At 51.4% G+C, this 25,157-nt stretch overlaps 1 protein-coding gene and 1 non-coding gene across 6 annotated transcripts in view; one reads left to right on the forward strand and one right to left on the reverse strand.

The window, feature by feature from the left end:
• NDST1 (N-deacetylase and N-sulfotransferase 1) overlaps positions 1 to 23,808 on the forward strand; it is a 70,201-nt gene extending 46,393 nt beyond the window's left edge. For 3 of the 5 annotated variants that reach the window (XM_035288571.3, XM_054250791.2, XM_002744368.6), the window contains exons 6-16: positions 1,489 to 1,643; positions 2,323 to 2,508; positions 4,491 to 4,619; positions 5,277 to 5,459; positions 6,746 to 6,842; positions 7,936 to 8,059; positions 10,466 to 10,640; positions 13,105 to 13,275; positions 14,779 to 14,888; positions 17,370 to 17,472; positions 18,806 to 23,808. In XM_035288571.3, coding sequence (XP_035144462.1) covers positions 1,489 to 1,643; positions 2,323 to 2,508; positions 4,491 to 4,619; positions 5,277 to 5,459; positions 6,746 to 6,842; positions 7,936 to 8,059; positions 10,466 to 10,640; positions 13,105 to 13,275; positions 14,779 to 14,888; positions 17,370 to 17,472; positions 18,806 to 18,925 — 1,553 coding nt within the window. In that variant the 3' untranslated portion in view covers positions 18,926 to 23,808. The remainder of the gene's footprint in view (positions 1 to 1,488; positions 1,644 to 2,322; positions 2,509 to 4,490; positions 4,620 to 5,276; positions 5,460 to 6,745; positions 6,843 to 7,935; positions 8,060 to 10,465; positions 10,641 to 13,104; positions 13,276 to 14,778; positions 14,889 to 17,369; positions 17,473 to 18,805) is intronic. The other 2 variants (XM_054250798.2, XM_078363037.1) reach the window with 1 other exon arrangement.
• LOC118151991 (small nucleolar RNA U13) lies at positions 8,683 to 8,784 on the reverse strand. Its single transcript, XR_004740376.1, has one exon. It is a non-coding gene; the product is annotated as a small nucleolar RNA U13 (small nucleolar RNA).
• Positions 23,809 to 25,157: the final 1,349 nt, after the last annotated feature.

The following is a 25,157-nucleotide window of genomic DNA, read 5'->3' on the forward strand; positions in this document are numbered from 1 at the left end:
CTCCCTGGCCTTTAAGGCTGTGCTGTCCTGGGTTGGGATGTTTTCTCTCTCTTATCTCTCCCTCCTACCTTTTAAAATTATGTGTATTATTTCTGCTTATAAAAGAAACTGGTTGAACTTACAGAAACATGTAGCATAGAAAGCGAAGATGCCCTGTAATTGTACCCGCCTCAGATGACCAGCGTCCTGGGTTTAGAGTCCTAAGGGTTGAGGGCGAGGGCTATAGGTTGCTTGGTGCACACTTTCCTTACTCTTTGAGACTCTCTCAAGTTCTTCATCTGCTGTCCTTCAGGAACTGGGCAGGAAGGAACAGCCCCTGAGTTGGTCATCTGCAGTGACCATTCCCCCTAGTTGCCTTCTGCCCAGGCCTCAGTGAGGCAGCCTGTCTTGAATTCTAAGAAAACCATTTTAGCCAACAATTCAGCAGATGGAGGAGTATATGCAACATAGCCCTAAAGCCAAATGAGAGTGATCCTGGGTTGTCTGTCTATATTTATTATATTATTTTTTAAACTTTTTCTTTTTTTTTGGCCAGGCAATTTGGCTCACACCTGTAAACCCAGTACTTTGGGGAGCTGAGGCAGGCTTATCATTTGAGGTCAGAGTTTGAGAGCAGCCTGATCAACATGGTGAAACCCCATCTCTACTAAAAATACAAAAATTAGCCAGGCGCAATGGTATGCACCTGTAGTACCAGCTACCGGGGAGGCTAAGGCAGGAGGATTGCTTGATCCCAGGAGTTCAAGGCTGCAGTGAGTTTCTGTTTTTTCTCTCTGTCACCCAGGCAGGAGTACAGTGGTGCTATCATAGCTCACTGCAGCCTTGAACTCCTGGGATCAAGCGATCCTCCTGCCTTAGCCTCCCCGGTAGCTGGTACTACCGGTGCATGCCACTATGCCCAGCTATTAATATTTAAAACATCTTTTTGTAGAGATGGGGTCTCGTGATGTTGCCTAGGCTGGTCTCAAACTCCTAGGCTCAAACAATCCTCCTACCTTGGCCTTCCAAAGTGCTGGGGTTACAAGCATGAGCCAGTGGGCCTGGTTATTTTTTATATTAATCCTTAGTGTATCAGAGATGGTTATAGTAATACATCTGAGATAGAGGGTCAGACATCCTGTATATATACAAAGAGTTTCCACAGATCATTAGATAAAAGACAAGTGACCTAATTTGGATCACCGGAATAGAATCAGAGCATGTATGTCAGAGGTAGAAGAAACCCTTGAGATCATTGACTCCAGACCCCAAATTGTGCAGATGGGTCCAAGGATCTAGAGAGAAGGTGCTCTTGGCCTTTGCTCTTTGAGTCAAGGGCACACTCTAGACCAGAATTCAGGGCTCTGCGGCTCTGTCTTCTCCTGTACTGTGGCCCAGATAACTTCCAGGTAGCTCCTGGGTGGGCTGTGGCCATGCGCTCCCATCCCCAGGCCCAGGCTTAGGTTAGAAGGCCCAGTGTGCGGGACTGAGCTGCCTGTGCCGCTGCAGGTACCGATGCTGAGGATGCTGGGGACGATCTGCTGCTGTCGTATGTGAAGGAGTTCTGGTGGTTCCCCCACATGTGGAGCCACATGCAGCCCCACCTTTTCCACAATCAGTCTGTGTTGGCCGAGCAGATGGCCTTGAACAAGAAGTTCGCTGTCGTGAGTAAGATTCCCTGCAGGGCAGAGCGGGATGGGCTAAGGGCTGGGCTGGAGGTCCAGACTGCTGGCCTCTTGCTGCTTTTGCAGCCTGCTCTCATGGATTTTTATGAACATCTCTGGGCCAGGGCCCAGGGAGAGCTGCCTTTTTAGCCACTGTCTCCTTGAAGCCTCAAGAGAATAGTCCCTTTATAGACAAGAAACCAAGGCTCAGGGAGGTCATACCAGCTACCAAGAGGTCCAGCCAGGACATAAACTCAGGCTGTTTGTCTCCTGAGCCCAAGCTCTTACTAGAAGGGGAGTCTCTGGAAAGCTGGAAGAGGTGCTCAGTGAGGAGGGAATGAGCCCTGGGTTCTAGGTAGAATGAAGAGAAGGCAGGAAAGGGCCTTGTCCTTGTCCCTCATTACAGGGTACTTGAGTCCTTTGTGCTAGGGGCATGTGCAACAGACCGAGAGTCAGGAGACCTGGGTTCTAATCCCAGTTCTGCCAGTTTCCTGCACTGAGATTCTGGGCACGTTTCTTGCCCTCCCAGGCCTCAGCCTCTCCATCTGTACCATGAAGGCTCAGACCAGCAGCCCTGCCGAACTAGCCTCTGATTTCCCTCTCCCATTCTACAAAGGGGGAATAAGGCCCAAAGGGAAGGACCCCTATGCTCACAGTGCCCTGGTCATCCTCTCCCCAGGAGCATGGCATTCCCACAGACATGGGGTATGCAGTGGCACCCCACCACTCGGGCGTGTACCCCGTGCACATGCAGCTGTATGAGGCTTGGAAGCAGGTGTGGAACATCCGCGTGACCAGCACGGAGGAGTACCCCCACCTGAAGCCGGCCCGCTATCGCCGTGGCTTCATCCACAATGGCATCATGGTGAGTGGGTCCCTGGAAGCCCAGGAGGTAGCTGTCATGTGTGTGCACATGCTGTCCTGGGCAGCGTGGCTCTGGTTTGCTAGCTTAGGGGATGCAGATCAGCTTCTGCTGCCTCCTCTGGCACCCATGGCTCTGTCTCAGGGAAGGTGGGTTGCTACTCTGGCCCCTTTCATGAACTCTTTCTTTGCTTTTGTGACAGAGGATTATAGAACAGTGAACATTCTCAAAAGGGGTTTCTGATGAGGATGTGGGGCAGGGCTCCATTACAGTCTTTTTGCTGATTAAAAATTTTTTCTTGACTGGGTGTGGTGGCTCACGCCTGTAATCCTAGCACTTTGGGGGGTCCAGGCGGGCAGATTGCTTGATCCCAGGAGTTTCAGACCAGCCTCGGCAGCATAGTGAAACCCTGTCTCTACTAAAAAATATACCTGGTGATTAGCCAGGTATGGTGGTGCATGCCGGCAGTCCCAGCTACTTGCAGGGCTGAGGCATGAAGGTCAGCCTGGGAGATCGAGGCTGCAGTGAGTCTAAATTGCACCACTGCACTTCAGCCTGGGTGACGAGTGAGACTCTGTCTCAAAAAAAAAATTTGTTTTTTCTGGGGCTTTACCATGTATCTATCCCTTTTCTAGGCACTGGGAACACAGAAGTGCATAAAACGGAGGAAAGTTCCTGCCCTTGCAGACCTGACATTCTAGTGGCAGGAGACAGACAATATGCTCAGGCGTGTGTAAAGTACACAGTGCTCAGGTGGTGGCGAGTGCCACAGACAGAGTGAAGCCGGGAATGGAAGGAAGGAGTGCTGGCAGGAGGAGAAGCTGCTTTAAATAAGGTGGCTAGGTGGGCTTTCCTGCCGCATGAGGAAGAACACTCAAGGCAGAGAAACAGCAAGTGCAAAGCCTGAAGCAGACTGTGCTGGCTGTGTTTGAGGACCAAATAGGAGGCCAGCACGGCTGGAGGGGAATGAGGGATGGTGGTCGATGTGTCACGGGTGGGTGAGGGACCAGATCAATAGGGCCATGTAAGGCCAGCCATTGGATGGCCATGGGCTTTTAGGCTGAGATGGGAAGGTTTTGAATGGAGCATGATCTGACTCATCTTTGAAAGGGATTTCTGTCATTCTGGCTGTTGTGTGGAGCAGAGACTATGAGGGACAAAAATGGCAGCAGGGAGACCAGTTAGGAGGCACTGCAGTCTTCTAGACCAGAGGTGGCAGCAGCTTGGGCCAGGATCCGACATTGGGACGTGGCCATACTCTGGGCTTAGAATAGTTAGGCCAGTGGTTAGATGAGCTGGATGCAGGGGTGGGAGGAAGAGAGGACTCTAAGATGACTGCAGGGTTTTAGCCTGAGTGCTGGAAGGATGAGTTGTCATCGGTTGAGCTGGGGCAGCCATGGGTAGGCAAGGTTCATGTGTTTGTCCCTCAGTCCATCCATCTGTCCAGCCGCTGACCTCAGCACCAGGCCCTTGTGCTGAACTCCAGGCACTCGTTCAGCTCCTCAGCCCTGAGCTCCAGGGATGAGGTGGTGACAAGGCAGGCACATTCTCTCATCCCTTGGAGCCCACAGTTTTGTGAGGGGAGACAGACGACAAATGGCTAAGCCAGCATGTGACAATGAGTGTCACCAGGTGAGGTTTGAACGTTGTGAGGGGGCTTGCAGAGGGCTTGGAGAGTTGCTTCAGAGAGGGCCAGGCAGAGACCATGGCTGCAGCAGTCCAAGTTTCCAGAAACATTTCCACTCTGTTACTTTTAGGCCTGCTTATTTTGTGCAGAGAATAGCAGTGAAGTTTGTAAAATGGCAATGTCCTGTGGGTCACTGTGGGGCATGCTGTGCTGCAGGCTGCACCCAAGGGTGGGGGCTGTGTGGCCACATGGGAGATTGCCTTTCTGAGGAGCAGCTGGCCCTCCTTCTCAGGAAGAGTCCTCTCACCACCTTCATCCCAGGAGACACCATAGCTCCTCTCCCCTGACCCCTCCTCAGGTTCTCCCGCGGCAGACCTGTGGCCTCTTCACACACACCATCTTCTACAATGAGTACCCTGGCGGCTCCAGCGAGCTGGACAAGATCATCAACGGGGGCGAGCTCTTCCTCACCGTGCTCCTCAATCCTGTGAGTGCTCCACAGCCCATGGCTGCTGGTGAGAAGGGGCTGCTGAGCAGCCCGTCTACAGCTGACACAGGATTCTTGCAGACAGGAAAGGGCGGGGAGGCATGAGTGAGTGCCTGGAAGTTGGGAGACCCACTCTCCAGCGCTGGCCCTGTCCTGCCTCTGTTGTGTCACCTTGGCTAAAGAATCTGAGCGTGGTTTTTTTTTTCCTTTCCTAATCATGCACTTTAATACGAAAGTGTTGGCATTTTTAGGGATGTTACCTTCAGTCTTTGCTCATGTGCGTATATACGCATACACACGCATATATAAACTGCATTTCAGTTTTCTAGGTCTCGCTTTTCTTATTTGTAAAATGCAAACAATTATCCCTATTCTAATATTTAATAAACATCAAATGGTGGTTGTTATTCAGCTCTGTGGGCTGAGTACTCTTTATCTTCCATACACCACACCCCTCACATTTACAAAACAAAATGCAAAGATTTGGGGCAGACCTCATCCAAGTACATGTAGCAAGTTTGCTGACAGCCCAGCTTACCTTCCACTGGTCATCGGGGGCCTTGCAAGCTGAGGCAGGGTCAGAAGGGTCAGAGTTAGGGGTGAGGGTGGCTCAGACACTGATGGGCCCTGCCTCTCTCCTGCCCTCCCCTGGAGCAGATCAGCATCTTCATGACGCACCTGTCCAACTATGGGAATGACCGCCTGGGCCTGTACACCTTCAAGCACCTGGTGCGCTTCCTGCACTCCTGGACCAACCTCCGGCTGCAGACACTGCCCCCTGTGCAGCTGGCCCAGAAGTACTTCCAGATCTTCTCCGAGGAGAAGGACCCACTCTGGCAGGTGGGGGGCTGGGTACCTTGCTGCAGGGGGCGAATGGTACCTCTCACAGGTGCACACTCCAGACACGGACTCAAGGCTGAGCCCTCATGCCCTCACACTCTCACTCGCATGTAAACTCAGGCACCCCTCTACTCACCAGGGTTGTGCGTTCAGTCCTGTGCACCCACACATGCATGTTCATATGTGTGCATACCTCCCCATGCAGACCTACATGCGTGCACAGTCATACATAGCCTTGGAGAGGAAAAAGTGTTAAAAAACTGAGTGGGCTGGACACAGTGGCTCACGCCTGGAATCCTGACACTTTGGGAGGCCAAGGTGGGCGGGTTGCTTGAACCCAGGAGTTCAAGATCAGCCTGGGCAATATGGCAAAATCCCATCTCTACAAAAAGTACAAAAATTAGCTGGGCATGATGGTGTCCATCTGTAGGTCCCAGGTACTTGGGAAGCTGACATGGGAGGATTAATTGAGCCTAGAGGTTGGGGCTGCAGTGAGCTGTGATTATGCCACTGTACTCCAGCCTGGGCAACAGAGTGAGACCCTGTCTCAAAAACAAAAAACAACAAAAAACTCCAAGTGAACACAGGGCAGACAAAGTATAGAAAGTAACTGCCCTGTCTTAGACAGACTCTTAGATAATCTCTTATGTCTCTTCCAACTCCAGCAGGCTCTGAGCAGGAAAAGGGACTGATGGGAGGGATTGGGGGCCAGTTTTTGGGAAAATCTGCTCCTTGGGGCTGTTAAAAAGTAGAAGCAGAAGCTGGAATTGGTGGCAGTCTCATAGTTCAGACTAGGAGTCCACAAACCGTGACTCATGGGCCAAATCCAGCGGAGACCTGTTTTGTAAAGAAAGTTTTATTGGCACACAGCCAAGCTCACTCTTGTATGTACTGTCTGTTGCTGTGTTCATTCTGTGACAGCAGAGTCAAGTAGTTGCAATGGAAGCTTTCATACCCAAAGCCTAAAATATTTACTAAACATTTACCAAAAGATTTACTAAACTTTACAGGAAACATTTCTTGACTGCATGGTTCAGACGCAGGTTGTCCAGTTAAATTCAGCAAGTCCTTATGAGTTCCTATTATGTGCTAAGCACAGGGCTGGGCCTTTTGCCAGGCTCTTTGGGGGACGTGAAACTAAGCACAAGTGGAGACTGCCTGTCAGGGGCTCAGTGTCTGGGGGTGGGGATGTGACATGAGCTGTAAGGGCCACAGACCCACCCGCAGTGGGAATCTGCTTACTGGGTTCTGGGGTGCCCCACACGTCCCTTCCACTGTTGTTTTAGGATCCCTGCGAGGACAAACGTCACAAAGACATCTGGTCCAAGGAGAAGACATGTGACCGCTTCCCAAAACTCCTCATCATTGGCCCCCAGAAAACAGGCAGGTCTCTCTGCTCTTGACCCAGCTTCCCCAACTACCTGCTGTCTCAGCCACAGAATTCTGAGGACTGCCTCACCGTGGCCCCACTCCCTGATAATTTGCTCTGTCTTTCCCAGGAAGTAGGAGTGAAGTTGGGGTGAACACAGATTGCCTGTCAGTATAGAGGGGAAAGGTGGAGGCTGGAATTCTATTTATCCTGAACCATACAGAGCCTCAGGGAGCTCTCCCTACATCCTCCTGGGAGTCTCCAAGTCTAGGCAGAGAAGCCCAGATCAGTTGCTTTGCAAGTTTGAGTAGTGCCAAGCAAAACTGGCACAAAGAGGACTGTGATCAATTAGCCATGTCTGCCAGAGGTGCAGGAGGAGAAGCAGTGACATGATTGCTAAGCATTTGTCACCCATACAACCCTGCAAGGCACAAATGGGCACTCCCATTTTATAGACAGAAACTCAAGGTTCATACAAGTCAAGTGACTTCCCTTAACACATTTAGTTAGGTAATGGCAATTCCAGGTCCTGAACTCCGGTCTCTGTGGCCCTGAAACATATACTCTGAATTGCCAAACTCTACAGCTTCCTTCTCTTCTGAGCTGTCTTACAGCATGTAAACCATATATTCATACCACAGAAAGTGAATGAACTCCCTGAGGAGGAGGTAGGGCAGGGTGCAGTGAGGAGACGGTATTGGGAAGAGGAGACAAGGGAACTAGATTTCTTAGTTCTTTTAAGAATTTCACATTAACAGAACTAGAGGGTTACAGACTCCCTTTTCCCTGAGCTCCTAGCAAGTGCCAAGAGGACAGAGGCCCAGAGCTGGAAAGGACCAGCTCTTCCGGGATGCTGAGGCTGCCAGAGTACAGTGGTGAGAAGGATTCTGAGGCCAAGTCCTTGTTTAGTGAAGAATGCTGTGATGGATTAGTGATGTCTGCAGTAGACACCTTCATTGGACAGATAAAGAAGCTAAGACCCAGAGAAAGGCAGAGACCTTCCCAGGATCCCCACTGTGGGTAATGGGGAGCTAGGCTCAGAACCCAGACTCTTATCTTTTGGCTGGGTGCTGGGCTCTGGGTCTCAGCTGTCTCCCCTCCCAACAGGCACCACTGCCCTCTACCTGTTCCTGGGCATGCACCCGGACCTAAGCAGCAACTACCCCAGCTCTGAGACCTTTGAGGAGATCCAGTTTTTTAATGGCCACAACTATCACAAAGGCATCGACTGGTGAGTTGGCCTTTCTGTCCACAGCAGGACGGGAAGGCCATCCTGGGGCCTCCCACAAGTCTGCTATGGGCACAGCAGGAAGCAGCTGGAGCTTGCTCACATGCAGCTGAAGTTCCTGTAAACAGGGACAAAGTTCAGTGACCCCTGAGTCATGGTGTGACAGTGTTGTCATAGACAGGACACTTGATGAGGAAGCCCTTTGCCCCTTTGCCCCTTTGCCCCTTTGCTCTGCTGCCTGTAGTCAGAGATGCTGAAGCCAAAGTCCACCCCTCCCTTGCTTGCAGGGAGACATCCTGAGTCCTGGGGAGGAGGAGGATTCATCCAAGTTCCCAGGGTCTGAAACACAAATGTTCTGGCCCTCCTCACTACATGTGGCTGACTACAGCAGAGGTGTTCTTGTGGGCTCTTCGGGGACAGGTTGCCAGTCTTTGGGCATCACGTGGGGAAGTCACTAGGATTGCTGCTTCCCACCGGAGCCTGCAGAAGTTACCTCTATAGAAGTTCCCAGCAGAGGGTCCCTTAAGGGTGTGGGGGCCAGAACAGAGACAGTTTTATTCTCCAGCTTTTCAGTTTGCTTCTTTCTCTATTTGCTATTTTTTTTTCTTTTCCTTTTTAAATTTTCATGTCAGGCAGATAATGTGCTGACATCATAACAAAGTCTGACGTGGGCGCACCTCACACATGGGTGTGAACACCCAGTCATCACGTGCATGGATTGCAAAGTTTGCCTTTTTAAACCTTGTACATGTGTTACCATTATTTATGATTTTTATGTCAGCCTGTTCCCTGGGTAGAGAGGTTATGGGCCTTCTGTCTGTTTTTGGTATTTTTCTGTGTGTATTTATCTTTTTTATCTGCATGTCATCACTCTGTCTGCCTCTGTATCTGTCTTTCTATCCATCCATCCAGCTACCTACTTTTTTTTTTTGAGGTGGAGTCTCACTCTTTCACTAGGCTGGAGTACAGTGGTGTGATCTCAGCTCACCGCAACCTCCGCCTCCCGGGTTCAAGTGATTCTCCTGCCTCAGCCTCCTGAGTAGTGGGGACTACAGGCACAAGCCAGCACGCCCAGCTAATTTTTGTGTTTTTAGTAGAGATGGGGTTTCACCTTGTTGGCCAGGATGGTCTCGATCTCTTGACCTTGTGACCCTCCCAACTTGGCTTCCCTAAGTGCTGGGATTACAGGTGTAAGCCACTGGGCCCAGCCATATCTACCTATATTTCTAACATGTCCACAGTGTCTTATCTAAAATCTACTGTGGCTAGATGGATTATTGGAAGTCAACATTTTCAGATTTTAGAAAGGTAATAAGGTGTGAAACCACATATTTAGTAACATCTTCAGTAATGCCTGGGCAGCAACCTGTTAGCAAATTCATTAATACGTCTCTAGCAAAGTATGTGAATATTTACACAGAGAAAGAGGAGTAAGTCAGGTTTTGTTGCCAATGGCTTTGCTGAAACTTAGGAAGCAAAGCCTGTGTTTTCAGAGCTTTCTCATTTGAGATATTGTAAACAAAGGATCGTGGGCAAGCAAAGAAAATTCAGCAAGATGAGAGCAAGCGTGATTCCTTGGCCCAATCCCCAAGAGTTTGATTTTGTAGGTCAGTGTCAGTGTAAAGTGGGCTACAGGAATCTAACAGGCCCCCAGAATGCTCTGATGAAGTCCACCTCTGGGACCACCCTAGGGAAGCCCCACCTCACTGGATAGGATAGGGACCCTGTACTGTTCATGAGGGTGGGCTTTACTTCCCACAAACCTCAGAAGTCGGACCCTGGAGTGTTCATTTGGTTTCCAGAGGTTCTTCATCCAGAGGTGGCCATCGCTCTGGTGGGATATGGGCATTAGTCTGGAAAGCCTTGCTCACCCACAGCAGGCTGGGAGGGGATGTGAGTGGCAGGAGGTCCTGGGCCACAGTGGCAGCCCAGAAGGTGTTCCCCCAGGCCAGGAAAGAAAGCCCGCCCTCTGGAGGCCTCCTCTCTCTGTGCCAGCCTCCCTGGGGCAGCTCTGGAGCCACTCTGAGCCCCAGCTTGCCCCCTAGAGGCAGAGAGAGTGACAGCTCTGGCAGTTTAGCCTGGAGCAGCCGAGGGGGCGGGATCCCAGAGTTTAGGATTGAGGGGCATTACCCACTCCCCATGACCTGCAACCAACAGCGAACCCACAAGTCTTCTGATCCTCCTGACCCCAGAGTCTCCTTGAAAAGGAGGGAATTTGAAACCAGGAGGCTGCCGAGAGACCATTCCCTCCAGAATCCCCACTGGAGGCAAGTCTTTGGTTGGTTGGGAGCAAAGTGTCCTGCCTGCTCTCTGAGGAAGTTCTATCCCAGCGCCTCACCCACCAGCCATGTTCCCTAGCTCCCTCCTCAAGAATTTTATCTGTGAGGTCCCTCTGTGGGCTTCCTGCAGGTACATGGAGTTCTTCCCCATCCCCTCCAACACCACCTCCGACTTCTACTTTGAGAAAAGCGCCAACTACTTTGATTCAGAAGTGGCGCCCCGGCGGGCAGCAGCCCTCTTGCCCAAAGCCAAGGTCCTGACCATCCTCATCAACCCCGCGGACCGGGCCTATTCCTGGTACCAGGTAAGTGGGGCTGGGGTGGAGTCCCTGTGTGTGTGTGTGTGGGGGGGGGCTCAGGGCTCCGTCGGTTACTCAGTTCCTAACTCACTCAACAAATATTAGTAAGTACCTGCTGTGTGCCATCCCTCAGCCAGACACCTGGAGCATGGTGGTAGCTGAGAATAGAGTCCCTGGTGGAGGAGTCAGGCAGAAATGGAAAGCCAACTGCCAGTCCTCCTAGTATCATGCAGGGTCCTGCCTCTGATTCTGACATTGACAAGAGGTGGAGGCTGGTTACATCTTAGGAAGCTTAGATTTGGTGAACAGTGACTCAGGATCATACTGACTGTAGCTTCCTCGCTGGACACTGGGATGGGAGTGGGAACTCATAGGAGGACAAGACACAGGACTGCCATTCACAGTGGAGAAGGCAGGCTTCTGACCAGGTGAGGCAGTTACCTGGACTGTGATATGTGGAGAGGGTGTGGATCCGAGCCCCTATCTGGGGCATGTATGAACCAGAACTCTCTTTAATGCCTATGGCCTGACTTAATTTCCTGCACGCCAACCCACTGAGCCTGCAGGAATGCTTTCAGACCTTCCATGGCAGGGCAGGGGGAGTCCCTCCACTGGCTGCCAGCATTCCTGGGATTATGCCACACTGCCAAGCACTTTGATTCACAAGAGGCACCCCAGCAGAAAGCCACCCTGCTGTCCAGACCGAGGTCCCGAGTATCCTCATTAACCCAGCAGACCAGGTCTGTGCTTGGTGTTGGGGAGGGAGTGGGGCCCTGGCCTAAGGGAGGTGTTGCCAGGGAGGTGTCCCCTGTCCTGCCTGGGACAGCCTCTTCAGGCCTGGTCACTGATCTGTGCTATTTCCCACCTCACTTTGAGCCTCTTTTCTCAGATGGGACAGTGGCTGCCTCCCGCCTGGGCTCCCTCGGTCTCCTCCGCAGGGCTGGCACCTGCCTCCTCTTTGCTCACATGGAATTCTCTCCTCCTGCCCCTCCCTGAGCCTGTGGGGAAGCCCTCTCTCCCTCTCTTACTCTTGTTCTCTAGGCCTTCTGTTTATGCCCCGATCTCTGCTTTCTCATGGGCTTTTTCTTTAGGAGAAGAAAACCAAGAAACACTCACTGGGTATTTCTCTTTTCTGCTGTGCCATGTGCCCCTGCCTCCTGGAGCTGTGCAGGGAGCTGGCAATCTGCTTTCCTGGGGGAACATAGGGGAGAGAGGGAGCTGCCACAGGTTGGGTCAATCCCTGTTCTGCACTGACACTGCTCTACATCTGCCACCTCACTGGAGAGTCATGGCAGATTTCTAGAAGGCAGAGGAGGGGTTTGATGTTTGTGTCCCCTTCTCAAAGATGAGAAAACCAAGTTTCAGTAAGTTTCACATGGTGGCATTTGAATCTAAGTCTGGTAAATCTAAGACCCTATTCCTTTTTCTGTCCATGGTCAAGAGGGGTAAGGGAGAGAAGGAAAAGGGAGGCTCATTCCCCCCAGGAGGAGCGAGAAGGTGCTGGAGGAGAGGAAGGGTGGTGGCCTGTCTCAGAAGGAGGTCTGGATGAGGAGGAGGCTGCTGTGCACCATTATCGTCCCGGCCCTTGGCTGTGTGTGATCCTCAGGGGAGGGGGTTGGCAACTGGGGAGTAGTGCCTATTGCACAGGTGCCCGAGCTCTGGACTTCTGTTCTTAGTGAATTCTGCAGATGCCAACCTCCCATGGCATTACTTTAGGTGGTTCAGACCTGCCAGTCTCCCTTTTATAGCTCTTTCCCAATCCTTCTGATTTCCATAAAGGAGAAATGCTCACTTTAGTGCAAGTGGCACTTATGGCCTTTCTAACACTGCCAACCTCTGCTTTCAACAAAGAGGGCATGTCCAGGGCCTGTTGCAGCCATTTGTGTGTGGCTGGAGTTTCAGGACATTGCTGTTTTCATTGCATTTGTGAGTGGTTGCCTTCTATATATCACAACAGTGCAGTGGTGTGATCTCAGCTAATTGCAACCTTCACCTCCTGGGTTCAAGTGATTCTCATGCCTCAGCCTCCTGAGTAGCTGGGACCACAGGTGCACACTGCCATGCTTGCTAATTTTTGTATTTTTAGTACAGGCGGGGTTTTGCCATGTTGGCCAGGCTGGTCTTGAACTCCTGACCTCAGGTGAGCCACCTGCCTCAGCCTCCCAAAGTTCTGAGATTACAGGCTTGAGTCACCTCCTGTATTTCGAAGATGGAGAAGTTGGGGCTCTCCAACTTCTCCAGGAAACCTGCTTGAGTCCAGCTCCTGTATTTCGAAGATGGAGAAGTTGGGGCTCTGGGAGCAGTGGCTTCCCCTGACACTGGACATGGTGAGAGGCAGAGCCAGGACTCAGACCCAGAGCTACTGGGTCCAGCTGAGGATCTTCTGGCCACCTCGCAGGCTGCTGTCGCTCTAAGGCTACTTCCTTTGTGCCCTCCATGTGGCATACTGACCTTCTTTCCTTGTCTGCAGCACCAGCGAGCCCATGACGACCCGGTGGCCCTAAAGTATACCTTCCATGAGGTGATTACTGCTGGCTCCGATGCGTCTTTGAAGCTGCGTGCCCTTCAGAACCGCTGCCTGGTCCCCGGCTGGTATGCCACCCACATCGAGCGCTGGCTCAGTGCCTATCACGCCAACCAGGTAGCTCCTGTCCCTGACCCTGTGAGGGCAGTCACAGTACTGGCTTGCTGTGGTTAGCGGAGAGCCTCAAACTCTTTCTCACCAGCCACAGGGCCAGATATGCCCTCCTTCGAGTGCTAGACCCTTGGGTCTATAAAAAGATTTTTTTATTATTGTTATTATTTTGAGACAGGATCTCTGTTGCCCAGGCTGGAGTGCAGGGGCATGATTGCAGCTTATTGTAGCCTTGACATCCCGAGCTCACACGATCCTCCCACCTCAGCCTCCCAAGTAGTTGGGACTACAGGTGTGAACCACTGTGCCCAGCTAATTTTTTTTTTTTTTTTTAAGAAACAAGGTCTTACTATGTTGCCCAGGCTGGTCTCAAATTCCTGGGCTCAAGCAATCCTTCCTTGGATTGCTTCTAAAGTGCTGGGATTACAGGCATAAGCCACTGCACCTGGCCTGAAAAGACTGTAGACCTGTTTATCCCAAGGTTGATACATGAGATCCCCAAGCCTGTGTCCCATCACCACAGACCTGTAGCCCTAACGGGACCCAGAAAGCCCTGAGGCAGTCAGGTGATGGAGGCAGAGCCTGATTGGAGGGGTGGTATACCTCTCCAATCATACCAGGCCTTGTACTTATTTATTTATTGTGAGACAGAGTTTTGCTCTTGTTACCCAGTCTGGAGTGCAGTGGCATGATCTTGGCTCACTGCAACCTCTGCCTCCTGGGTTCAAGCATTTCTCCCACCACAACCTCCCAAGTAGCTGGGATTAGAGGCATGTACCACCATGCCTGGATAATTTTTTGTTTTTTTTTTGAGACAGAGACTTGCTCTGTCACTAGGCTGGAGTACAGTGGTACAATCTCAGCTCACTGCAACCTTCGCCTCCTGGGTTCAAGTGATTCTTCCGCCTCAGCCTCCCGAGTAGCTGGGACCACAGGCACTTGCCACCATGCCTGGATAATTTCTTTCTTTCTTTTTTTTTTTTTTTTTGAGACGGAGTTTCACTCTTGTTACCCAGGCTGGAGTGCAATGGCGTGATCTTGGCTCACCGCAACCTCTGCCTCCTGGGTTCAGGCAATTCTCCTGCCTCAGCCTCCTGAGTAGCTGGGCTTACAGGTGTAAGCCACCATGCCTGGCCATACCAGGCCTTTTAGGCAAACTTGTGGACTGTTTGAGCAGAAGAGTGACATGTGGGCTGGAAGCCAGAGAGAGGCCAGAGAGGGATGTTTATAGGGACTTGAGGGGCAGGCAGGGTTTTGGTGGTAGCTCTCACTCCTGCTCTACAAGAATTGGCATCAGGCAGTGGAAGCTGGTGGAGAGCAGGAGTGAGACCACAGAGGACTGATCTTGGGGATACCTGCCATTCAATAGGGGAGGAGGAGCTAGATTCTAGAGGGTGCAGGGTTCCATATTTATAAGCAGGCCCATTCCTGCTGCTGTGACTATTGTCCCTGTTTGCCGCTGAAGACAAAGCAGGTCCCAATCCCCTTTTGCCCTTTCCTCCTTTCCAGATTCTGGTCTTGGATGGCAAACTGCTGCGAACAGAACCTGCCAAAGTGATGGACACGGTGCAGAAGTTCCTTGGAGTGACCAACACCATTGACTACCACAGAACATTGGCGTGAGTGTTGCCTTTGCCTCTGAGCAGGTTATTTCCCTGATAAGGCACCTGGGCCAAAAAAGCCAAAGGCTTAATAATTATGAGAGAGACAGAGGTTAATTAGAGTCAGCAAGTATGAGAAGTTCTTAATAGATTTAAGCCATATTAATAAAAGTATCACCTTAAGAAAAAGGGAGGTGATAAATCTGTTCTACTCTGATCCGACCATCCTGGAGTGTTTTCTTTGATCTGGGCTGAACATTTTCAGAGTGTTTTATGTAAGTAAGTTAGATCAGTAATGAGCTGCCCCAATTCTCACAAGTTTTCTTAGCATAGGTTTTTCCTTTTCTTTTTTTTTTTCCTTAAGACAGGATCATTCTGTTGCCCAGGCTGGAGCGCAGTGGCGCGATTTCGGCTCACTGCAACCTCAACCTCCCAGGCTCAAGTGATCCTCCCACCTCAGCCTCCTGAGTAGCTTGGGACCACAGGCAGTTAAATTAGCGACTCCTGGCTAATTTTTGTATGTTTTGTAGAGATGGGGTTTCACCATGTTGCTCAGGCTGGTCTCAAACAGCGTGGTGATTCATGCCTATAATCCCAGCACTTTGGGAGGCCAAGGCGGGCGAATCGCCTGAGGTCAGGAGTTTGAGACCAGCCTGGCCAATCTGGCGAAACCCTGTCTCTACTAATAATACTAAATACAAAATACAAAAATTAGCCGGGCATGGTGGCAGGTGCCTGTAATCCCAGCTGCTCAGGAGGCTGAGGCAGAGAATGGCTTGAACCCTGGAGGTGGAGGTTGCAGTGAGTCGAGATCGCACCATTGCACCTTAGCCTGGGCAACAAGAATGAAACTCTGCCTCAAAACAAAAACAAAAACAAAAAATCTTACTCAACGCCTTGTGCAAGTGTGTCAAGAATGCCCTCCCACCATGAGTAAGTGCTAGCCTGAATTGCAGGGACACAGGGCTGGGAGAGGCTGCTTTCCAGTACTATGTCACAGATAAGTGACATACTCAGATCAGGGGACCCCAAGAGAAGGAGGAATCAAGTCACCCTCCCTGGCTCCATTCTTGGAAAAATTTTGCCACAAGTATATTCCCTCATCACTGTGGTGGGAGTTGAAGGTGGACAAGGGAAATCAGTCCTTCACCTTGAGGGAGAAAGGGCCACCTGCTAAGGCCATGGGCCATGGTGTAGGAGATGCCTGGGTTAGGGCCCCACATCCATTTCCTGAATCTTTCAAGCCTCTGTTTCCCCTGTAAGTTGGGGATAAAGATAATAGTCCCTGCTTCCTGAAGGCCGCTGAATTGAATGAAAGCTTCATGTGGAGCTCTTAGCTGAGTGCTTGGCATGCACTAAGTGGTAAATAAATGGTAGCTGCTGTTGTCCTTGTCACCACAACCACCACCACCATCATCATTGTCGTTGTCTATACCTATTCTGTGACCCATTCAGAAATATGTGTTCTCCTGCTTGATTCATGGGAATTCTGTGTTCTTGATGTCCTCATGCTCAAGAATCTCCTAATAGTTCCTGATCCAGGGCTGAATTCTGATGTCAGTATCCTTCCCTTCCCCGTGACAGCTTCAGATCTCATATCCCAAAAATGCCTTTGAAAGCAGAAGGCTGGGCACAGTGGCTTATGCCTGTAATAATCCCAGTACTTTGGGAGGCTAAGGCAAGTGGATCACCTGAGGTCAGGAGTTCTAGACCAGCCTGGCCAACATTGAGAAACCCTATCTCTACTAAAAACACAAAATTAGCCAGGATTGGCGTGTGTCTGTAATCCCAGCTACTTGGGAGGCTGAGGCAGGAGAATCGCTTGAACCTGGGAGGCAGAGGTTGCGATGAGCCAAGATTGCGCCGCTGTACTCCAGCCTGGGCAACAAAAGTGAAACTTCATCTCAAAAAAATAAAAAAAAAATAGAAAGCAGGATAATGTTGACAGTCTTGCTGTATCATTTCTGAAGTTTACTCCAAAAAATAAAACACTCCAGTGATAGGCATGCTTAAGTGGAGCTGTGGTTGCCATATGTTTTGATAAAGATGAAATTTATTAAAAAGCAAAAGAACGTCCACTGAACACCCCTTTCCCCATTGACACTGGGAGGGATACAGAAGGCTTCTTGGGGTTTTCTTGTTTGTTTGTTTTAAAAGTTACTCAGCATGAGAATGCTCAGAAAAGGTTTCCCAGAACACTGAAGGATGGGAAACTGCTCATGCTGTAGTTTGCTGAAGGGGCTGCGGCTGCTCAGGCTGGAGACGAGGCGACTCAGAGTGTGTGAGCTGCCCTTTGCTGGGAAGTAGTGCAGGCACATTTAGTGCAGCCCAGGGCACATTTGATCCCACTAGTGGCGCATAGCCCCTGACAGTCCATGTAGGTTCAGGAGCAGTAGATTCCCTGGGCTCTGCCGTTCCTGGGGTCCATGAACATGGCTTTAAGGTGGGAAGTGGGTGGGCTGAGCCAGCTCCCATCCAGAGACTTTCCCACCTCTGCAGGTTTGATCCAAAGAAAGGATTTTGGTGCCAACTGCTTGAAGGAGGAAAAACCAAGTGTCTGGGCAAAAGCAAGGGCCGGAAATATCCCGAGATGGACTTGGATGTAAGTGGTGGACACACTACCTGTGGCAGCTGCATAAGTGTAAGGGGCCCATGTATGGGGTTGGGGGGGCTTCGCTTCCCTTTATCATGCACTCAGCATGTTCATGACCTTAGCATCTGTTGGGCAGTATTTCTAAGAGGAGGAAACGTGGGCTGGGACATAGAGGGTCAGAACTGATTTTGTCAAACAAGTATTGATTACCTGCTATTAAGGGCTGAGTGCTGTGGGGTTTTGAGAATGAGCCAGACGTGTTCTCTGCCTTCAAGGAACTCCTGGTCTTGGAGGGAGATGAGTCACAACACCATTAAGTAGAATATAGGCAGAGTGCTGCGCATGGTCAGAGAGGGCACACAGCACTGTGGGAATTCAGAACAAGGGATGGCGCTTGAAGCTGAGAGGGGTAAAAAAGGCTCCTTAAAGGAGGGATGGGGGTCTCTGGAGTTGCGCCTAGAAGGATGAGATCTATTTTATAGTATTTGGACTTATGGAATGGGAGGGTAGGTAAGAACAGCATGTGTAAAAACATAGGGGAAAAAAAGAAGTTTAAAAAAGTTGATAGGCAAAAGGTCACAGACTCTGTGTCTTGTTAGTTCCTCTTTTTCCTACTTTCCTCTTTCTTTTAAATTTTTTTATTTTTGAGACAGGGTCTTGTTCTGTTGTCTAGGCTGGAAAGCAGTGTCATGATCATGGCTCATGTACCCCTCGAGGCTCAATTGATCTTCCCGCCTCAACCACCCATAGTCCTGGTATTATAGGCATGAGCCACTGTGCCTGGCCCTGCTCCGCCTCAGGTTTTGATTATTAATTCTCTCTCTTCTCGCCCTATCAGAAGAATTTTGACCTTGTGAGCTATGATGCTCCTGCCAAATGGGAATTCTCTATTGGAGGCTACCATTTAGAAGGAGATTGTGGATAAATAAGAGGTGTATGGGGGATGGTGCCAACAGCATGGTGGGTTTTTTTTTTTTCTTTTTTAGATGGAGTTTTGCTCTTGTCACCCAGGCTGGAGTGCAGTGGCATGATCTTGGCTCACTGCAGCCTCCGCCTGCTAGGCTCAAAAGATTCTCCTGCACTGGCCTCCTGAGTAGCTGGGATTACAGGCACCCACCACCACACCTGGCTAATTTTTATATTTTAATAGAGATGGGGTTTCACCATGTTGGCCAGGCTGGTCTTGAACTCCTGACCCCAGGTGATCCGCACATCTTGGCCTCCCAAAGTGCTGGGATTACAGACATGAGCCACCGTGCCTGGCTGAGCATGGTGGTTTTAAAGAAGAGGTCACTCTTAAGTCAGCACATCACCAAGGTCTGAGCTTTCCTTCCTATTACAGTCCCGAGCCTTCCTGAAGGACTATTACCGGGAGCACAACATCGAGCTCTCCAAGCTACTGTACAAGATGGGCCAGACACTTCCCACTTGGCTACGTGAGGACCTCCAGAACACCAGGTAGCCACGGCCACTGCAGCCAGACTGAACGTTCGTGACAGCAGGGATGTCCCGCCACACGCTGAGCCAGACTGACCTGCAGAGTCGGGAGCTGGGCCGGGACAGCCGCGTGCTTATGAGCAATACTCTGTGGAGGCCTGGTGGGGCCAGGGGAGCACCCAGGCGGGTCCGCAAGCACCTCGGAGCACCCACAGCTGGGTCTATGGCCTAGGGACCTCCCTTGCCAACAGAGGTCCATTCCGTTCCCAGCTGCTCCTGGGGAGGCCGCTTCCTGGTAGGAGGGAGTCTGCAAGACTCTTCTGTCCCTCACTGTGTTCCACCCATGTCCCCTCTCTTCACCTATCACTCCCTGCTTCCTCAGGGTGCCCCTCAGTATTCGCTGCCATATGCCCCTGTCCTCCAGACTATGGGAGAGGAGAGCCTTTTTGCCAAACCAGGGAGAGAGACTGGACATTTCTCTGACTGTTTTGAGCCAGGCTCTTCGAAAGAGCCAGCTGGGTCCCCAGAGTCAGTCCCTAGGCTGGGTGGGAGGGTGACCAACTGGAGAGGACATGCAGCCTCCACTTCTGGTTCCTACATTCATGTCACACCCTCCTGTTACGGGGAAAGAATCTCTGGTTCCTACAGTTTCCACCCCATCCTCAAGGCTTCCTGTGGGGGCTTTGGGGCACTGCCTTGCCATGGGGCCCAGAGACCTGGACCCCACCTGCGCCCCCTTTCTTCCCCCTGGGATATGACATGTGTGGTGTTTCCTGTGGTAAAAAACTGAGGCGGCCCAGGAGTCTGCCAGTATGTGTGTTCCTGAGTACAGACTCGGTCCCCACACCCTCCCAGCCTCACGCCCAGGCAGACATGGGCGAGGTGGTGAGACTGCCAGCCCCCTGTGGCTGAGGGCTCCCGGAGACCCCCTTAACCTCCCAAATACTAAGAAGCTAAAGTATTTTAATATTTTTTTCTTGGTGCCAGAGTTTATACCCTGGGTGCTGGGGTCACACTGTGTTATATATATATATATATATATATATAATGTGTATATATATATATTCTATTTTTTTTGGTTGGGTTTGTTTTTAATTCAGTCATACAAAGTGGTAGTAAGCCCCAGTCTCAAGGGGCATCCTGTCTTACAGCTAGAGATGAGGTGTCAGGGAGGAAGGTGTGTCCTCAGTGGCCTGGGGGCTGAGGAGACGGTCGGAAGGGGCCCTCCCCAGTGCTGTGGCTGCCCTGGGGCCACCCCAGGTAAACAGAGGTGGTGAGATGGCCGGGAAGACCAGCTGGTGCCAGGACATCAGGCTGCGGGAAGTCCAGTGACCCTGAGGGAATTTCAGCCAAAGGAAGCCGCCAGGGCTGAGCTAGGAGAACTGGGGCAAACAGCTTGGCCCGCCCCTCTCCCTCACATGGTGCTAGGCTGGGAGCTACCCTGAGAGCTTCAATGCCCCCCAGGGCCCACAGAACTGTCTCCAGGCCCCCTGTAGACAGTGGGATCTCTGGGCTGATTTCTGGTTGGGGTCTGCTCCTACCCCCCATCCCCCCGTTTAACAATGTGAAGTGACTGAGGCTGGGGTGCCTCTCCCTGGCCCCCTCCAACTGCCAAATTCCGCTTCCCCCGACATCCAGGAAATACTTTCTGGAGAGCCTTGTCTTGTTCAGAAGACTCTAGCATCATAGGGCTGGAAGGTCCTTTGATGGGTATGAAACAGGTCCAGAAAGGGGAGTTGGCCTGCTTGGCTGATGTCATGGAGCTGGCTGGGAGCAGGGCAGAGTGTTGAACCTGAGTCTCCTGGTTCCAAGTCCTGTCGCACTTCTTCCAATGCCACACTGCCTCTGAGCCCATCCTTGGGACCCTACTCTGTCAGGTTCCTGTCCCTCCCTCCGTCACACCGTGGTCATTCCAGGATATGGGGACAAACCACTCCTTCCCAGCCAGGGTGCCTTTGAGCCTTCTCATTCCCAGGTCTGCGTTTGCATCCCTGTTGTGTTCTCCTCTCTCGAGAGGTCCTTCCCCAGCCTGCGGGGGCTTGGGTCTATTCTGAGCTGATTCCCTTTTCTCCAGTTCTCTGCTGGGAGGAGGAAAGTTGGACAGTCCCTGGGACCAGCTGCAGGTGGTTTGATGGCATACAGAGCAGTGTCCCCATCGTGCCTCTCAATGGGGTCTGCAAGCCTGGGAAATTTGGGTGTCGTTGGCCCAGCAGGGATGAGGAGCAAAGTGTCTGAGGACAGGGTGGCATGTCTACTTGTACACTCCTGAAGACTTGCCCACGCCATGGAACCAAGGGCTCCATGAGAGAGGGGCCGTGACTTTCATAGTTCCAGCCCTGGGCCTCACTTCCCATCCATCAGTGAGGGGATTGGACTGTGGGGCGGGTGAGGATCTTACAGCTCCCAGGTTCTGAAAACGACTCTCTGGGCCTGGAGGCCTCTCTTGCAGAGCCTGGAAGGGAGGAGAGGTGGGCTGGCCTGGGGCAGGAGCTCCACTTCTTTCTGCCTCTGGCTGTGGGAAGGAGCAGGCAGTTGGAAATCCTGTGACAGCAGAGATCATCTGGATTTTTGCCTGGGCCCTTCTGTGAGCCTGGAGACTGGACCTGCCACAGGTTCTAAGTCTGTCTGTCTAGGTCACTGCTGCCACTTCTACTCCCACTAACAGACGTTTCTTGAAGACTCACTAGGCCCAGATGCTGCTGGGACTTGCAGGTATGGGGGATGGAAGGAGAGGCACTTAATCTGCATGAGGGGCTGTCAGCTAATGGGTACACAGACACCCCTTCCGAGAAGAGAAAACCACAGATGCATGGGGCAGCATGGTTAGTCTTTAACACCCACCAATTCACTCTAAGCGTTTGGCCAAAACCGGGAAAGAGAAATGGCTGAAATTGTTCAGGCAGCTTCACCGTCTGTCCTGTGGTCCCCTCCATGACCCTTTGGCCCAGGGTGAGCGCAGGCAGGAGTGTCACTGCAGCTGCCTCAGTCATTCAGGGTTCCAGAGCCTTCTGTGGTGGAGCATCTGGCTGTTTGGAGGATGAATCTGAAGTTTAAAAATGGGCCTTTTCTGAGCGCCCCCCAAGACGAGCAGTCAGTGCTTCTGGGCCCAGCTAAGGAAGCCATCTGCTCCCAGCAGATGAGAGCTGATACACTGACCTGCAGAGGTTGAGCGTGCCCACGGCTTGTTAGTGGGAAGAGCAAGTACAAAATTTTTACCAAACATTTAATTTAATTATGAATGCCCACTCCCCGGCATCTAGATCTAATATTAGTAACATTTTGCCACATTTGTTTTCCTGCCTCTGTGTACATGTATATTTTTTCTGGCCTAATTTAAAAGTACATGGCAAACATCATGAAACTTTACCCCTGAAAGCTTTAGCCTTCATCTCCTAAGAGTTGGGGCTTTCTCCTGCACATTGGCCCAGTATCACAGCCAAGATGAGACGTATTTCCCAAGGACACCTGCTATCCACTCTGTATTCAGTTCCACCAATTGTCTCCCAGATAACTTGTGCCTGGTTTTGGAATCAGCATCTAGTCATGGTGCACACATTGCATTTTCTAACTATGTTTTTTAAGTCTCCTTGAATGCTGAAAGGTCTTCTCTCAGCTCACGCGGAGGTTTTCGATGATGTTGTTTTTGAGGCCCTCGGCCTGCTGTCATGTTGACACCTCACATTCTGCATTTGTCAGATTGTTTCCCCATGGTGTCGCATAATCACTTATTTTATCCCCCGTACTTTCAAGGCTAATTTAGGCTCCATGGGATTTTGCCTTTTGTGCTGACTTGACAACTTCACTCCTGCCTAAGATGTGCCTCCACTGTCACCTATACCAAGTGCCAAAACAGCAGAGGGGCCCGTTAGAGCAGGAGCTCCAAGGAGGGCCCGGGAGGGCTCCCTGGAGAGGGCTGCAACATCTGGGCCTTGGAAGGAAGGACACAGGGCTCTGGAAGGAGGAAGCTGCACATCTGGAGGCTGGACCTTCGACCCTGGGGATGGGCCTCGGCACCAAACACAGCATATGTCTCTCTCTCTCTGTTTTGGGGTCCCAGGGTTTTCACTTCCTGGAGGCCTATGGTCCGTGTGTGCTGGAGCACAGCCAGGCTCTGGGACGCAGCAGGGAAAAGCCTCCATGGGGAACTGTGCCTCCCACAGCTGTGGTGTGAGCAGAGCTCCGGCTGTGGCAGGAGCTGTGAGATTTTGTCCCAGCTGGCTCCATTTAGTAGCTGCCTGACAGCTTCCTCCCAGGGCCTCAGTTTCTTCATCTGTAGAATGAGCAGATAGGGGCTACAGCAGGAGTTTTCATACATCAAAGGAGGCAGCTCTGCTCTAGTTGATGTGAGGATGAGGGGGGCCTAGACCCCCTGCTGCCCAGGCCCTTGAGGCCACACTGGATTCCTGGCTTGCCAGCACTGGGCTGGATGCCCTCGCAAGCTCAGATGGCTGGAGAGTTTTCAGTTTTTCCAAGGGATGGGCATAGGGTTTATGTGGGGTCAATGCTGAGAACCTGGGGGATACTGGCTGCATTTTATCCTGAGAAGTTCGTCCCTGCTGTTCTTCCTCTTTTTGGCCCTGGAGGGGAATGAGGGAGGAGAGGGTTTTCTATGACTGTATTAGCTTTTGTTATTAGCAAGAGGGCTCCTTTTGTAATTTGTGCATGAAATTCATGTCATTTCCTGGGAGAGGAGAGGGCCGACTGGAGAGGGTGGGGGGCACATTAGGGGAGCAGGCAGAGGTTTCCTTCCCTCATGGGGGGGTGGGCAGAATGGGGAGAGGGGGCGCTACCCAGTTCACCTGATGAGGGCTCTCAAACCAGCCGTTTTGGGTTGTGTTAAAGGTGAGACCTTCCTCCATTAATGTACAATCTCGAACTAACTGCTAATAAAGTGGGGTTCTGTTTGTACATCCTGGTCCTGTCTGTCTGACCTTTTTACAAGGCCTACAGGGGAGGGTGGAATAGGGGTGTTTGCATGCACAGCCAAAGCCCACGCGTGCCCGCCACCTCAGGCATGCACATGTGCCCACACATGTATACACACATACATACATGGTGACTTGGTCAACCAGATCATTTCCACTGGGTTATAAATGGGAGCTTTTCCAGATGGAGCAGAGGCCCAGCCTAGGGCAGCCACAGGGGCACTCAGGTGACAAGGAGTCCTCAGACAAGCTGGACTGCTCAGAAGCCCAGGGGGCTGAGCACTGGATGGAGAAGAGACTCCAAGGCTGGAACCATATTTGCTACTAATGTATATTGCACCTGGGGGTGAGCCATTTCTACTGTTTTATCCCATTTCCCTCACCTTTTAGACACATGGAGGGAGTTGGACTCTGTGGCCTCACTTGGAGAACTTGCCTAACATGCAGATTCTCAGGTCTACTTCCAGAGATTCAACTCCAGCAGATGTGGGGTGAGGCCCAGCATCTTTAACAAGCCTGCTGGTACACCGAGGCAGGCCACTTTGGGAAGCTCTGACTCAGATCCATGGTTCCTGTGGGTTCTACTTAGTACGGAAAGCCCCACTGTCCAGGAGAACTTTGGGTGAAACAAATGACTTTGCAGGCCTCACAGCCTAATGAGGCCAGACTCCAGTTTGCCTGGAAAAGGAGAGTTCACATAGGCAGGGGTGAGGCCAGTGTCTGCAGTGCAGGCGATCAGACCTGCTCCTTCAGAATCCCCTTGGGAAGTGTTAAACAATATATATTCCTGGGCTCCGCCAAATCCGCTCATTCAGAATCTCTGGAGTGGGACCCAGCACTCGGTACTTTATTTTTATTTATTTATTTTTTGAGATGGAGTCTCACTCTGTTGCCAGGCTGGAGTGCCGTGGCGTGATCTCGGCTCACTGCAACCTCTGCTTCCTGGGTTCAAGCGATTCTTCTGCCTCAGCCTCCCAAGTAGCTGGGATTACAGGCGCACACCACCAGGCCCACCTAATTTTTGTATTTTTAGTAGAGACAGGGTTTCAGCATGTTGGCCTGGATGGTCTCAATCACTTGACCTGGTGATCTGCCCGCCTCAGCCTTCCAAAGTGCTGGGATTACAGGCATGAGCTACTGCGCCTGGTCACTGTACTTTAACAGACTCCTTGGTGCTCAGTAAAGTTTGGGAACATTGAATCAGGCCATGTATGTCAGAGGTCTCCAGAAATGTGCAGGCGGCTTCTGAGGGGCAGAGGAGGGGCATGCTGGGGACGCAGCTGGACAGTCCTGCTTCCCAGGACCCAGTGTGCTCAAAGTGAACATACCAAA

This window comes from Callithrix jacchus, chromosome 2 (genome assembly GCF_049354715.1).
Source record: "Callithrix jacchus isolate 240 chromosome 2, calJac240_pri, whole genome shotgun sequence".
In the NCBI taxonomy this organism is placed as follows: domain Eukaryota; kingdom Metazoa; phylum Chordata; class Mammalia; order Primates; family Cebidae; genus Callithrix; species Callithrix jacchus.